The sequence below is a fragment of the Camelina sativa genome, chromosome 19 (assembly GCF_000633955.1).
Source record: "Camelina sativa cultivar DH55 chromosome 19, Cs, whole genome shotgun sequence".
Classification (NCBI taxonomy): Eukaryota; Viridiplantae; Streptophyta; class Magnoliopsida; order Brassicales; family Brassicaceae; genus Camelina; species Camelina sativa.
In genome coordinates, this window is record NC_025703.1 from 5,263,496 (window position 1) to 5,277,841 (window position 14,346).

General features: G+C 37.5%; 6 protein-coding genes across 6 annotated transcripts; 4 read left to right on the top strand and 2 right to left on the bottom strand.

The window, feature by feature from the left end:
- On the top strand, positions 233-3,714 carry LOC104764916. Its single transcript, XM_010488526.1, has 4 exons — positions 233-378; positions 489-1,026; positions 1,726-1,848; positions 2,245-3,714. Exons 2-4 carry the CDS (start codon positions 526-528, stop codon positions 3,514-3,516), a joined length of 1,896 nt encoding a protein of 631 aa, XP_010486828.1. The 5' UTR covers positions 233-378; positions 489-525; the 3' UTR covers positions 3,517-3,714.
- Positions 3,613-3,988, bottom strand: LOC104764915. The gene has a single exon (XM_010488525.1). The coding sequence runs from the start codon at positions 3,986-3,988 to the stop codon at positions 3,797-3,799; it is 192 nt and encodes a 63-aa protein (XP_010486827.1). The 3' UTR covers positions 3,613-3,796.
- LOC104764917 lies at positions 6,321-7,159 on the top strand. The gene has a single exon (XM_010488527.2). The coding sequence runs from the start codon at positions 6,499-6,501 to the stop codon at positions 6,862-6,864; it is 366 nt and encodes a 121-aa protein (XP_010486829.1). The 5' UTR covers positions 6,321-6,498; the 3' UTR covers positions 6,865-7,159.
- On the bottom strand, positions 8,435-11,222 carry LOC104764919 (lipid droplet-associated hydrolase-like). Its single transcript, XM_010488529.2, has 13 exons — positions 11,054-11,222; positions 10,804-10,914; positions 10,637-10,710; positions 10,464-10,535; positions 10,300-10,328; positions 10,105-10,155; positions 9,927-9,977; positions 9,741-9,800; positions 9,578-9,660; positions 9,323-9,470; positions 9,096-9,146; positions 8,863-8,967; positions 8,435-8,775 (listed from the first exon to the last, which is right to left on the bottom strand). Exons 1-13 carry the CDS (start codon positions 11,200-11,202, stop codon positions 8,632-8,634), a joined length of 1,128 nt encoding a protein of 375 aa, XP_010486831.2. The 5' UTR covers positions 11,203-11,222; the 3' UTR covers positions 8,435-8,631.
- On the top strand, positions 11,282-13,317 carry LOC104764918 (2-Cys peroxiredoxin BAS1, chloroplastic). The gene is made up of 7 exons (XM_010488528.2): positions 11,282-11,572; positions 11,951-12,025; positions 12,210-12,291; positions 12,381-12,460; positions 12,632-12,757; positions 12,854-12,967; positions 13,055-13,317. The coding sequence occupies exons 1-7, from the start codon at positions 11,366-11,368 to the stop codon at positions 13,169-13,171; spliced, it is 801 nt and encodes a 266-aa protein (XP_010486830.1). The 5' UTR covers positions 11,282-11,365; the 3' UTR covers positions 13,172-13,317.
- Positions 13,402-14,346, top strand: LOC104767456 (the record flags this gene model as incomplete). Its single annotated transcript, XM_010491479.1, has 2 exons — positions 13,402-13,989; positions 14,077-14,346. Coding segments are annotated over exons 1-2 (402 nt in total), but the record flags the coding sequence as incomplete, so codon positions are not given.

The window sequence follows — 14,346 nt, forward strand, 5'->3', positions numbered from 1 at the left end:
CAATCTACGTTATGGCTTTTAAACAATTTACAGTGCTCCGATTTAAGTAAATATTTTCGGTTTTCGATTTTAATTATATCGGTTTAATTCGGTTAACAAATAATAATCCACCCTGTAAATCACGGAGCAACATCCATTATCCACAGAGATCAAACCACGTGGACATGTTACAGTGTTCGTTATCACAGAAGATCAGAACTCCAATCATCTTTTTCCCCTTTACACTTTCAACATAACACTCTGTACACACACACACACACACTGATATCAAAAACCGCCATTTCCTTCCAAATTCCCCTAATTGCCACTTTTCTCAATCCTACTTTTATCTTCTCCACAACAACAAGAAGAAACCATAAAAATGCTTTGAAGTTATCTGTAAGTATTCTTCATCACTCCTCTTCTCCATAACTTCGATTTTGTATTTCTGCTTTACAAATCGGTGATTNTTTTTTTTTTTTTTTTTTTGTTTTTTTTTCTGATAAAAGGTAAAGAGAGGAGGAGATCTAGGGATTGTATTTGAAAATGCCGAGGCAAAACCAAAGCGTAGAGAATCTTCTTCTACTTGGTAAAATCAGGAAACGTGGATGTTCATCGCCGACGTCATCGACTTCTTCGATCCTCCGTGAAGGTTACAGGTTCAAAAGAGCGATTGTAGTTGGTAAAAGAGGAGGATCCACTACTCCTGTACCTACATGGAGACTCATGGGCCGATCTCCTTCTCCACGAGCTGCTGCTTCCAACGGTTCTTTATTACACGCTGCGTCTCCGTCTCACTGTGGGAGCAAATCCGGTAAAGTAGCCGCACCAGCAGGAGCTCCTGTTTCTGCGAGGAAGTTAGCTGCGACGCTGTGGGAGATGAACGAGATGCCTTCACCGAGATTGGTGGTGGAGGAGGAGGCTGTGCCAATGATTAGGAAGAGTAGGAAGGAGAGAATTGCGCCGCTTCCTCCGCCGAGATCGTCTGTTCATTCTGGTTCTCTTCCGCCTCATCTTTCTGATCCGTCGCATAGTCCAGTCTCTGAGGTAAAAAAAAAAGCTTTGTTGTTGTTGTTGTTTGTTATGATTGGTTGAGTGTGTGAAGGGAATGTGCTGTGATTCCAAGTTCTTGCTGGCTGCCATGTGCTTTAATTCTCTGACCGATCAAAGGAGAGAGAGAATACACTATTCTACTACTAATATATTGATATTGGGGGAAGTTATAAAGATCTCTCAACTTCTCTTTTAACTGATTGATACAAAATTGATAAATCTTTGTTGTGATTCTGAGGTCTGAATTTAGTCAAAGTTGTGATTTTTCTTTGGCAACCTCTATGAGTATTATATTCATTCAAGGTCTTAAAGATTCTGATTGATGTTAAGGAGTGGGATTAGAGAAGAATAGAAAACTGTTTTGATATTCGGAATCTTTTGTCATGTGCTCTAAAACCAACATATGAAAGGGCGTTTCTTTATAAGTTGGTGCCGTTTATTCTTGCATAATTGGGCTGTTCTACTAGTTTTTTCTTTCTTATTCGTTCTTCATATGGAGGTAGTTAGTTGGTGGTTTTTTAGAGGTTGATTTATTGGTGAATAATGTAGACCTAGATTCTCTTATAATGGAGACATAACAAAGTTATATATAAATGCTAAGTCTGGCTATGGACAATGTGAGGAGTTTGGCTTTCCTTGTTTTTATTTCACTTCTGTGTTAGGGAAGCTGAGAAACTTATTGATTTTTTGTAGAGGATGGAAAGATCAGGGACTGGAAGTCGCCAGAGAAGAGCTTCATCAACTGTACAGAAGCTTAGGCTTGGAGACTGCAATGTTGGGGCTAGGGATCCTATTAGCAATGGCAGCTTCATGGATGTAAGTTTAATTTTGCTTTGCTTTACTCTTTGGGGATGTTTCATTGAGCATTGTGGAGAAATCTCTCTATATGCAGCTTTTTGTCAGACCTAATTCGGTATTTGATTGAGCTGTTAGTATCAAATGCTACTGGAAGAAAGTGCTTGATTGAGCATTACTGGCTCTGTAGGCTGTTAGTTGGGGATTGCAATTAGAGTTTCTAATTCATTTTGGACGCTTACATAGATGCAATATCTGTTTGTTATGCACATAAACATCACATTCAAGGCTACAAGCAACTATGAGAGTCTGATACTTTGTCATAATTTCGATTGTTTGCCTCCATCATCTGTAAATCCACTATGCGGGCAACAAAGAGATTTACATAAAGATTTCACATGGTTTTTCCCAATGTAGATTGAGACTCGATCACGGGTGGAGACACCGAATGGATCAACTGTGGGAGTCAAAACACGTTTGAAGGATTGTAGTAACGCTCTCACAACATCAAAAGAGCTTCTCAAAATCATTAACAGGATGTGGGGTCAAGATGATCGTCCATCTTCTAGCATGTCCCTCGTCTCTGCTTTACATTCTGAGCTTGAAAGAGCTCGCTTACAGGTCAATCAGGTAATTCACGAACATAAACCTGAAAACAACGACATCAGCTACTTGATGAAGCGTTTTGCTGAAGAGAAAGCAGCTTGGAAAAGCAACGAGCAAGAAGTTGTTGAGGCTGCAATCGAATCTGTTGCTGGTGAGCTAGAAGTGGAGAGGAAGCTGAGGCGACGGTTTGAGAGCTTGAACAAGAAATTGGGCAAAGAATTGGCTGAAACAAAATCAGCTCTGATGAAAGCAGTTAAAGAAATCGAGAACGAGAAGCGAGCGAGAGTGATGGTCGAGAAAGTTTGTGATGAACTAGCAAGAGACATAAGCGAAGACAAAGCCGAAGTTGAAGAACTGAAGAGGGAATCCTTTAAAGTGAAAGAAGAAGTCGAAAAGGAAAGAGAGATGTTGCAGTTAGCAGATGCATTGCGGGAAGAGAGAGTGCAAATGAAACTCTCAGAAGCTAAGCATCAGCTCGAGGAGAAAAATGCAGCTGTTGATAAGCTAAGGAACCAGCTTCAAACCTACCTCAAAGCCAAAAGATGTAAAGAGAAGACCCGTGAACCGCCTCATACTCAGCCACATAACGAAGAGACTGGAGAGTACTTGAACCACCACCACATCGGTTTCGGTTCATATAACACCGAAGACGGAGAAGTCGAGGATGGAAATGAAGAGGATTCAGGAGGAGAAAGCGATCTTCATTCCATAGAACTGAACATAGACAACAAGAGCTATAAATGGCCTTATGGTGAAGAGAACAGAGGGAGAAAATCAACGCCAAGGAAAAGCCTTTCACTACAAAGAAGCATATCGGATTGTGTTGATTGGGTTGTACAGAGCGAGAAACTTCAAAAGAGTGGAGGAGATGGAGGATTGGATTGGGGAAGATCTATTGAGGTTGAGCCTAAAGGGTATTTAGATGAAACACAAGCTTATAAACCAAACAAGGCTTCTTCAAAAGATCATCATCTCGTATCGGGTTCGAGACTAAGTAACTTCCGCGGTGGATCCGTTTCAAAGTCCCGGTTATCGGATGCCGCGAAAGGCGAAAACCAGAATGCTAGGAAATCAAGATGGTGATATGATCCGGCAATTTGTATTTACATTTTCAGCGCAGAGAAGATAACAGAATCTAAAAGACAATTATTACATCTACATTATCTCTCTGTTCGCTCGTTTTGTCAAAGAGTGATTCTCATATCTGTAAGTGACGTAAAACATGAATTTTGAATGAACTGGTAATGATCCAAACATGTAAGAGCATGAATTTTACACGAACTGAACATTTGAGATAATCAGTTCGCCTACACCCCTCTCTAAGACCCCAGTAATAACAGACTAATAATAATATTATTGAGCTCTAATCGTCGAGCCATTTCCTGAGTCGATCCTTGACGAAATCATTCCGAGCCTTGACGCGATCTTGTTGCGGTGCGATGTTGGCAAGTGAGAGATACGCACCAGCGACGAAGAGAGAAACGCCCGCCGCGAAAAAACCCACAGACACCACTAACTGCCGTCTTGTCGGCGGATACGACATAAAAAACACCATTCCTTCCCTTTTTTACTTAACCGCCGTCTCTTGCAATGTCTGTTTAATACTAACAGTTAATGGGCCAGGCTTTTATTTTGGGCTTAATTCTTAATATCCAGTTTCTATATTAACTTTCACCATTTTGAGGTTTTAATTCTACAATTAGTTGTAGTAGTTGAGACTTGAGAATTATGAATAACTCGTGCTCAAAGCCAAATCTTCAGTGTTTTAGTGTCCGATCTCAGTTCTCAGGAACATTGTATACTACATGATGACACTAATGTTTTCCTGATCTTGCGTCTCTTAGGTAGGTTCTTGCAAACCGATAAAGACTAAAGAGTAGGACTAACAAAGACACATGTTCAAAACTTTAGCTTTACTTGAGAAAACATTCATAATATCGTTGTGAGAATTATTACTTTAGATTTTGTATTGTGACGTAGAGAATAATTAAATTAAACAAAAATGTCAAAAGTAATCAAAACGTTTGTTAGTCGTCTGCCCATGTCGTTTACACGAACGCTATCATTTTAATCCTAAAGATTCACGTATCTATAAAGGGGCTTTAGTCAACGAAACTGAATCATTGATTAATATGCATTTATTTTAATTATATTAGCCGTATTTATTATGATCCCACGCGTCTATCCATCGTTCAAATACGGTCGAACTTAATGTTCAAATGTAAACGTATAGTTCATGACCACCATTTAATTAATCTGCATTCTACAATGAAAAACTTAAAAAAAAAAGTATTAAGAAAAATATAGACTATCAAAGTTTGACGTGAAAAACACAACAAATAGTAAAGTAATTTATTTTCTGTTTAAAAACATTGCACTTATTTTCTGTTTTGTAGACAAAAGGGAAACTGTAATTTTTTTTTTTTTTTTCTCGTCATTTTTCACATTTTAATTCCATGCATTTCTACATCTATTGTTACATAAGAATATTAGGTACCAAATCCAAAAATTCATACTTATCTCTTAACATTAATTGTAAATCCAGCCAAGCATGGTCATAGTGTCAATTAAATGAAATTAATTGTAAGGTTGCCAGCTTTTATTATACTAGTAGTTCGGAAGATATTACTTCTTCCGTGTTATTATATATTTATTATCTTTTGTTTTTAATAGGAAAAAATGATAAATTTGTGTTTATCAATTTAATCTTACAAAGAAAAAAATAAGTCATTAAATAACTTCACATGGGAAATTAACTCACACTGCAATATTAATAGCTTGCTTTTGGTGTGAAGCTACGTGATACTATTATTGTTGTAGTCATAATAAGTCATAGTAACAATTAACTTTGACGTAGCCATTTTTTTTTTAAATATCTTGTAAGTTTCTTTAGAAGATTTTGTAAATCCTGTGATTAACATTTATATACATTTAATTCCTTTACCGCTTCGATTAAGACACCTTTACATGTACGTTTATCTGTTTCCATTAATACATTTCAAATACTATATTTTATATCTTTTCGGTCAACAAATACTATTCGTATTTCTTCCTTCTTGAAGCTAGTTTACTCCATATTATAAATGACCCTAAGTGTTCAAAGCTAGTTTACAAGTTTTTACGACTGCAAGTATTGTAAAATGGAGTAGTAAATATTGTTGTTTCAAATCTTACAAAACTAAAACCCCGTAATAAACTTATAAACGTACACTGATAACATTCTATTACACTAATACATAAACGTATATACTGTATCATTGTACACAAACAGATATAAAACAACAAAATGGAGAATAAGTTAAAAGCATTAAAAAATATAACCAAATATTGAACTAAGCTGAGATTACTTGAGAGTACAGTACTATGTATGCATTAGAATTTAGAATGAATGAGTTTACGTCTACAAATCTACACGTATATTGCTCGACTAGTTCCGTGGACCGTGTCAGTGGAGATACCTAGCGCAACTAAAAGACTTAAAAGTACGGTTACTTTCAGTTCAAAAAGTTAAAACCCATTTTGTCAAAGCATATTACTTTTTTTTATAACCAAGAAAAAAAACGTTGGACTTGCGATTTTTCTTTGCCTTGCGTTTGCTCTCATCCAATTTGGAATCTTAATTTGTGATGTTAAAAAAAAAAAAAAATTGTCCACTGCTCGAGATCATAGATGAGCTATATAGACTTGAAGTAGTTAGAATTACCAACACGATTTCACCGAGCTCACATTTATAGTTTACTTCGAAACAAACATGTCAGCATTGGCATTTATTTTATTTTTAAAATAATTTATTTCTCTTCGGCTGGTTCAGCAAAAATAATTGTTAGCAGTTAAAGAGACTAGTCGTATTATCGTTGTACTACTTATTGGAGTATATACATCTCACCTATCATAATTAGATTAGGCCTTACTGAATACATCTGTCTTTCTCTCTCTCTCTTCCTCCTCTAACCAACTTTTGTGTGTTTGTTTTAGAAAATGGCATAAGCATAACCAACAAGAAGACGACTTTCTCAATAATTCCAAAACCTCTTTCTGAAACACCAAAGAGGGAGAGAGAGATCGATGAGCCGGAGGAACAAGAACGGCCCTAAGATTGAGCTGAGGCTGAATCTTTCGCCGCCTCCTCCTCAAGCCAGCCAGATGAGTCTTGTTCGATCACCGACCCGATCCAACTCAACTTCACCGAGCTCATGCGTTTCGTCTGAAACGAACCAGGAGGACGAGATCGACACAACAACAACCTCAATGGTTCTTGTAGGTTGCCCTCGTTGCCTTCTGTACGTTATGCTTTCTGACGATGACCCTAAATGTCCTAAATGCAAAAGCACCGTTCTTCTCGATTTCCTCCACCATCAAAACGCTTCTGCCGCTACAACAACAGCTCCCGCTGCCAACACCAAACGCAAGAAGACCTGGTGGAGGAACTGATCCAAACCCGTGTTTCTTTTTCTGTTGTGTGTGTATGTAATCGAGGGATCTCAAACCGAAATCTAAACTAATCCAAACCGTATTTTTATGGTTTGTCCTTTTGATTTTTCTCTATAGTTGTTTTGTCTTTAGGCTAGTGCTAATCACGCTCCATTTTTAGACCAGACTTGAAGTGGAGCGTGAATAGCACTAACTTTGCTTAAAATGGATGAAAGATTATTTTTTATAATATGATGCTTAGTACTGATGAAACATTTATTGTTGTTGTTTCGTTTCCACGTTTACTTCTTTTTTTTACCATGCAGCCATTATAATTTTAGCTATTCCCGTGAATTTTCATGTAAACCTTTAATTCTTTTATCGAAGATGAGTTTCTCTCACAAAAGAAATCTTAATCAATAACTCTTTTATGCAATTGGAGATGTATAACTCTGTTTCTTGAACATGTCTAAAAATTCTCCGGATTATGTTTCTCAATCTTTGTTACACACGGTTAGAGTAATTTCCTCTGTTTTCTTGATTACACTGGTTTATCGTAAACGAAATGTTAGAGATTCACTTTAACTGTTAAACAAGGCAGACACATCAAAAGTATTAAAAAAAAAAAAAGAAACTAGAGGTAAACGCCAAGAGGTGATATAGGCTAAAATACTATGTTATCTAGCAAGACATATCGTTTTTTTATACTGACTAAAATGTTGTTGAGTTTTTGGTTGCCACAGACAGAGCAAAGATAATTTGGAGTACTAGGATCCAGATGAAACAATTTAGTCTCTACGGTCCTACTCCTACCAAATATTTAAGTCTTTTGAGTTTGGTACCAATATTTGACTCCCAACAACTCAAACCTAAACCCCAGTTTGAGTTCATATTTAGTTATTGTTCCCCAAGGGAACCAATATTATAGATCTTATTTTGTGTCCACAAGACTTGTAGAAAAGAAAAATGATAAAATCTAAATGATAAATTTAGAAAATCTATTGTATTATTTTCATAATGCTAGGGGTGAATTAAAGTTGGTTAAAATTGAAGAGGGGGTAGTTCAGATAGGTTTCAATAGATATTAAAGGGTAATGAAAATCATTTAAACAAATATAAATGCATATAGTAGTAATTGAGGCAGTTGAGAATTATGAGCGTTACGTAAGAAATGATAAATACGAATTTAATTCCACCCTTCAATTAAATATTACTACTACATCCTTTTTTTTTTCATTTGTCAAAGAAAACATAAATTGAATAAGTTATACAAATTACTTTTTCTTTTGTGGTTTATCTCTTCTTTTTCTTTATTTCACTAAATGTCACCTTTATGTTGCATCATCCTTCCTTCATATTTAAGCAAATCTCTCATTCAAAGCCTCAATTTCTTGTTATTATGCATTTAATGTATTTTGGGGTTGCTCTGCAAATGCGTTAGCTAATCAACCTTTTTTCAATACACTAGAAAGTCAAACCCAACTAAGCTAATTTTTCTTGTTTGGGGTATTCAATTATAGTTGACTAAACGTGAATTACTGGATTAAGATTAGAATTAATGCAACTTTTGTGGTTGCAAGACGATTTGTGGTTTACCAACTCGCTACTATCTTAACCCCAACAAACAAACTATAAGAATGTATATACGAACGGTGGTTCAGTTTTACCAAGACCTGAAACCAAACATTTTGTTACATAACCAAAAGACAGTTATTATTAAACTACTGTGTTTTAGTAAAACAAACAAAACACAGACTGGGTTACTGTGTTAAGGAAGGGGAATGTACTTTATTGGAGCTGTGAAAACCGGTTCTTGATCAGAGTGGCTACGTGCTGCGCAACCCATTCTGAGCCAGCCACCGTGCAGCTGAATCCGTGTGTGTGACCTTCCCTCTCGATAGATAAGGAAGTACCTGGAGCCTGCTTAGAAATCTGGACAATGGATTCTATGAGAGACTCTCCTTCATGTGCAAGAACATGCATTTTTGATTAATCGAGGAAAAGGGAAACTACTTAAACCTCTTCAAAGAGTTGCAGAGGACCCCAATGATCATCAATGCCAAATAAAAATGCAAGCTTGCTCTGGTTTTCTCTCATGAAATCCCAATCTGGCTCTGCTGCAAGCTTATAAGCCAAATATGAAACAGTGGGTTACCTAAAAATGCGCTGCTGGAGATCTTGTTTTAGAGCTTCAGAGTAAACACTGAGACTCTCTAAACTCTTATATGACCACATTGTTGACAGAAGAGTACCTCTGTAAACTCTGACTTTGCCATAAAGAGAACATTGCGCATCGTGTGGTACTGCAATGAAAGAACCAAGCATCAGATGAAGTTAACTCGCCTAAATAGTTAGTTAGTAGGGAATAAGAACTGCAAATAAAAGAAGATGCAATGGCTATCTGCAATGATTTATACAGCTAAGTTCAAGTGTAAACACACAAGAAAATCAGTGAATATGGAAAGAAGACAATTAATACCTGCCTCAAGTGTGTGCAAGTAGCTTGAACAGCAGTATCAGACCATGAAGCTCCAACAGATTTGGACACAAGCAGCCGTGCAGCTGACACAGGTAACAGACTCAGTGATGCAATCAGAAAACTTGCTGTAGCTGACAGAGCAGAAGACCTGAATTTCAACAACATGATTTGGTCACAATCTCCTAACATTCTAAATAAAGATGATCTCATTGGTTTTTCATATCGAGGAGGATTCATCACATATATTGGACTCACGCTGCAAGTTTCCCAATTAATGATTGCGTTGTTGATTGTTGGTTTAAAGTCAAAAATGGATATAAGCCAATGCAATATACCATCTGCAAAAGCACTCCAGAGAATTTAAGAGCATACATAGCACGGAGAGAAAGAATAACACTTAAAAGGAATCCGTCTTTACCTTCTTTGAGAACTTCCTCAATATTTCAAGGCATATATAAGATCCAATAGAATGCCCAACCTATCAAGAGCAATTAAGATTCAAGTTTTAAATTTTCATGAGAATTTGTATATCCCTCAATTCATGGACGTTTACAGTCATAAGATGCTGCAATCTGTGAATGGAAACATGTTATGTAACTCTTACCAATACTATTGGAACTTTCACGCTCTCCAACTCCTGTCTGATAAAATCTATCTGTATGATAATTAAACAACAAATTAAGATCTTTAACTTCAATGGGATAAACGATACAAGAACTTGAAGTCTTTGAAATCCAAAAGCAATCAGGAGAAATGACTTCTTTCCCAACAACTATTATTACCTTATGATTGATTTGTTCTTGAAACGAAAAAAGCCTCCCAGACTCCCAGTCCTAAAAAGGAGGCAAACAACAAAAGCATGAATCGAGCTATCACGCTTTAGAACCACAAACTAAGATCTATATATATATATAGAGAGAGAGAGAAGAGTAGTATTAATGCAAACATGCAAAATCCGAAACACAAAGTTATAGTACCTTGCTCGTATGAGATATATGCCCAATAGCTACACAAATAAAACAAACCAGTCTACCATTAGAGAGAGCAGAAGAACCAAACAAAACTCATAAATAAACATCTTCTAATCACAAGGAACCGAAGAAAACAAACTCGAAATCTGGAGTGACTAGAGGAGCCATACCAACTATAGATGCATTGCCATCAAGAAACTCATATAAAGATTCCAAAAACTCCTTGTAAAATGATACAACACCTGAAAGAAAAAAATGCCAATGTCTAAAACAAGATACAGAATTGTCATATCTAAGTGCATGCACAGACACACGCATTCTGAGCTTAAGAATAGAGTGAAACCTGGATTCCCCGGGATAAACAATACATGGAATGTGGGATTCTCAGCTTGAATCTCCATTATCTCCGTCATCGAACTTGATCAAAGTCGATCATAAGGTAAAAAATTATAATCAAAGTCGAAATTTTTTCAAATAAGATAGAAGAAAACAGATTGATAAATAAAATACCCAGACACTCTGCACAATCTGAAATTAACAGGCTTTTTAGCTTTTTCCATTAGTTTGTTTTGAGTCTCCATGTCTGCAGTCACACGATTCAACCTATATCTTCTCCCAGAACTGAAAAAGAGAATCAGTTAAAGATGGAACTGAGAAACAGAGGACAACAAAATACAGAGCAAAAAAAAATCGAAACTTTGTACACTATAATGAGTTGAGAAAGTTGTTGTTGAAGAATGAAGAGATTACAACAATGCACCTGAATCTGCTATGGGGAATCGAACCCTCGATCTGAGGAAGCAAGCAACGGAGAGACGGAGTTACCCAACAAGGTTGAAGAAGAAGACTGACAACAACAACTCGCATCTTTTTCGCTTGCAACACAATGCGGTGTCGTTTTGGATTCATGCGACGTCGTTTTAAGAGTGTAGGGGTCGTTGGGCTTATCTCTCCAGGTTCCTACCTCCCCTTTATCTCCACCTCATGCTTCCACTACAAAGAGAGAAGTGATTGGCAGATAGATAAGTTTTCATTTGTAGCTTTCGAGAGAGAGTCACTAAGTGTGTTTCCAATGGCGTCTGTAGCTTCTTCAACTACTCTCATCTCTTCACCCTCTTCTAGGGTTTTTCCAGTAAAGTCTTCACTTTCCTCTCCATCTGTTTCTTTCCTTCAAACCCTTTCTTCTCCTTCCGCATCTGCTTCTCTCCGGTCCAGCTTTGCTCGACGCTCTTCCCTCACTTCCACTTCTCGCCGGAGCTTTGCTGTCAAGGCCCAGGCCGTAAGTTATCTCTCAATCAATGTCGATCCTTTTTCTCTCGTTCAGTGTCATTGGAATTGGAATTCGAATTCACTCTCTTCCTACTAATTTAGCTCTAAAGGTTAGGTTTTTGGTATATAAATTGATGTGCTTTTCTGCAGATTACTCTAAAAGGTCAGAAATATTTGAGTGACATTTTCTCTTACGGTTGTCAATTTGATACTCTGGTTTGCTTGAATTGAGTGACATTTGTGATATACTTGTTACCCCTGATATGTCTGTTGGATGAGTTCTATGTTGTTTAGGCAGTACACTGGTTCTCTGATTGTTGATTTGACTGATCTTTGCTTCTTAGATAGATTTTGATGCGTTAACGAGTTTTACTTATGTGTGTTATAGGATGAACTTCCACTGGTTGGAAACAAGGCTCCTGATTTCGAGGCAGAGGCTGTGTTTGATCAAGAGTTCATCAAGGTATATTTGTCTAAAGAGCCTTCCTTTTCTATCTTCATTTAGTTTCCTACAACAAATGTTAAACATAGCTCTCATGCTTCTAGTTAATGTGTGACATTTAAGTTTGAAGCTAAATGAGGAGTCTTTTGTGTTATGCGTCTTTGTGTTCACGAAACTAATTGGTGATTACTGAATTTTTTTTCAGGTCAAGCTCTCTGAGTACATTGGAAAGAAGTATGTGATTCTCTTTTTCTACCCTTTGGACTTCACTTTCGTCTGCCCAACAGGTTAGGGATTGCTCGAGAAGTATATTGAAATTGAATATCTGAGATTCACTGTGTGGTAATCTCTTTCTTTTGTTTTTTTCTTCTTCTAGAGATTACTGCCTTCAGTGACCGATACTCAGAATTTGAGAAGTTGAACACAGAAGTATTAGGTGTCTCTGTTGATAGTGTGGTAAGTATATAACTGTACAATTACTATCATATTGTATCTCAATTTCTCATCCATTGTTTATGATGGTATTGAAAAAAATCTAGCACCAAACTCGAAACTACATCACCGGTGTTCTTATCTGTTTGCAAAGTGCTCGACTCATGCATACTTCTTGTGTGTCTGTCCATGCAGTTCTCGCATCTTGCGTGGGTCCAAACAGACAGGAAATCTGGAGGTCTTGGTGATCTGAACTATCACCTTGTTTCAGATGTCACTAAATCAATCGCAAAATCTTTTGGAGTGCTCATCCATGATCAGGTAAACTGTTAGCCTCTCACACTTGGCTTCCTTTAATCTTTAAAAGTGTTTGGGATATAAATATAAAGACATGAAACTTTGTTTGTGCAAGAACAGGGAATAGCACTGAGAGGGCTCTTCATAATCGACAAGGAAGGAGTGATTCAACATTCCACCATCAACAATCTTGGTATTGGCCGAAGCGTTGATGAGACAATGAGAACCCTCCAGGTTTGCTTTAATACAAATAAAATACACACAACTCCACAACCACTCTTTTCCTTTCACCTTTGCTTTAATACGTTTTCAATGTTGCAGGCGTTGCAGTACATCCAGGAAAACCCGGATGAAGTCTGCCCAGCCGGATGGAAGCCAGGTGAGAAGTCAATGAAACCCGACCCTAAACTCAGCAAAACTTACTTCGCTGCTATTTAGAAACTCTACTATTATATAGCAAACAAGGTACAATCTTTGTTATATGTGAGCTGAGTTTTTTTTTTCTCTTTCTTGTACGCTAAAAACAATCCTTTGTTTGATTTCTCACATTGTCTCAAACCTATAATAAAACTTTTTTCCGTTTATGAAAGAGTCTCATTGTGTTACTACGCCTACACACATTCATCATATTCATTTGTCCACTTATCTATGCTTAATTGCATATACATTAGACAAGTAGAATATTTAATGGTAAAAACCAAAACCATTCGAGAAAATATATACCGTATGATGTAACATTACAACAACCATTCTGTATATTTAAGAAAAATAGAACTAGCACTCATTTTGTGATCTTCTTTGGCAGAACAGAACAATTTATATATTGAGAAGCACATACAGTACACACCGTATATTTAAAGACATGTAAAAGAAGCAAAGAAGACAACAAGTATTAACTATCATTAATTTGTAGGATATGATAATTATGATCCTTAAAAAAGCTGACGCTACCTGTAAAAAGCTCCTCATGTGTCCCCCTGCCAACAAGTTCCAACATCATTAATCATCATCATCAACCCAACCTCCTCCGACCAACCGGTAACCGGTAAACGCCGGTCAACTCTCCCTGCTTTAACTACAGTACGACCCCGGTCACTGTTTTTTTGTTCACACTCTCTTAAACAATGCATGCCCTCACCAACTCCGGCGCCGTACTTCTCGCCGTTTTACTCTTCTTCCTCCTCATCCTTGTCGCCGAACTCTCATACATCTTTTGTCGCCGCACCGGATCTTTACCGTCTCCGGCAAGTCAAGAGGTTATTTTCCAATTCTTGATGTGTTGCAAGAAGAACCATCACTCTCGTTCTCGTATTGAGCCAAGTACCGGAATCGTTTCTGTACAGATGGAGGAGCATGCTGTTGCTGCTGCGGCGCTGGAGGAGGATGTGACGGCTGCGGACAAGTGGCGAGTGTCGAGGCTTTTGTTCACAATCGAGGAAGAGGATTTGGATCAATTGGAAGATGATAATGATGATGTGGCCTCTGTGGAAGTAGATACTGATGGCGAACTCCGAGTTGACGTTCCCATGGAATATTCCGGCGATCCAACACCGTTCTTGACGCCGTGCGACTCTCCTCCGTACTTCACTCCTTCGCCATCTCCTGGTCGGGAT

Bases quoted from the DNA above. Each gene is read 5' to 3' on its own strand.
- LOC104764918 (XM_010488528.2), top strand. From the start codon at position 11,366: ATGGCGTCTGTAGCTTCTTCAACTACTCTCATCTCTTCACCCTCTTCT. The intron at 12,758-12,853 runs GTAAACTGTTAG...GTGCAAGAACAG, and splicing joins GAGTGCTCATCCATGATCAG to GGAATAGCACTGAGAGGGCT. The intron at 12,968-13,054 runs GTTTGCTTTAAT...TCAATGTTGCAG, and splicing joins AGACAATGAGAACCCTCCAG to GCGTTGCAGTACATCCAGGA.
- LOC104764917 (XM_010488527.2), top strand. From the start codon at position 6,499: ATGAGCCGGAGGAACAAGAACGGCCCTAAGATTGAGCTGAGGCTGAAT.
- LOC104764919 (XM_010488529.2), bottom strand. From the start codon at position 11,202: ATGAATCCAAAACGACACCGCATTGTGTTGCAAGCGAAAAAGATGCGA. The intron at 10,711-10,803 runs GTATTTTATTTA...ACTTTGATCAAG, and splicing joins AGATTGTGCAGAGTGTCTGG to TTCGATGACGGAGATAATGG. The intron at 9,147-9,322 runs GTATTAATTGTC...CTTTCATTGCAG, and splicing joins CTTGCACACACTTGAGGCAG to TACCACACGATGCGCAATGT.
- LOC104764916 (XM_010488526.1), top strand. From the start codon at position 526: ATGCCGAGGCAAAACCAAAGCGTAGAGAATCTTCTTCTACTTGGTAAA. The intron at 1,027-1,725 runs GTAAAAAAAAAA...GATTTTTTGTAG, and splicing joins CGCATAGTCCAGTCTCTGAG to AGGATGGAAAGATCAGGGAC. The intron at 1,849-2,244 runs GTAAGTTTAATT...TTCCCAATGTAG, and splicing joins GCAATGGCAGCTTCATGGAT to ATTGAGACTCGATCACGGGT.
- LOC104764915 (XM_010488525.1), bottom strand. From the start codon at position 3,988: ATGGTGTTTTTTATGTCGTATCCGCCGACAAGACGGCAGTTAGTGGTG.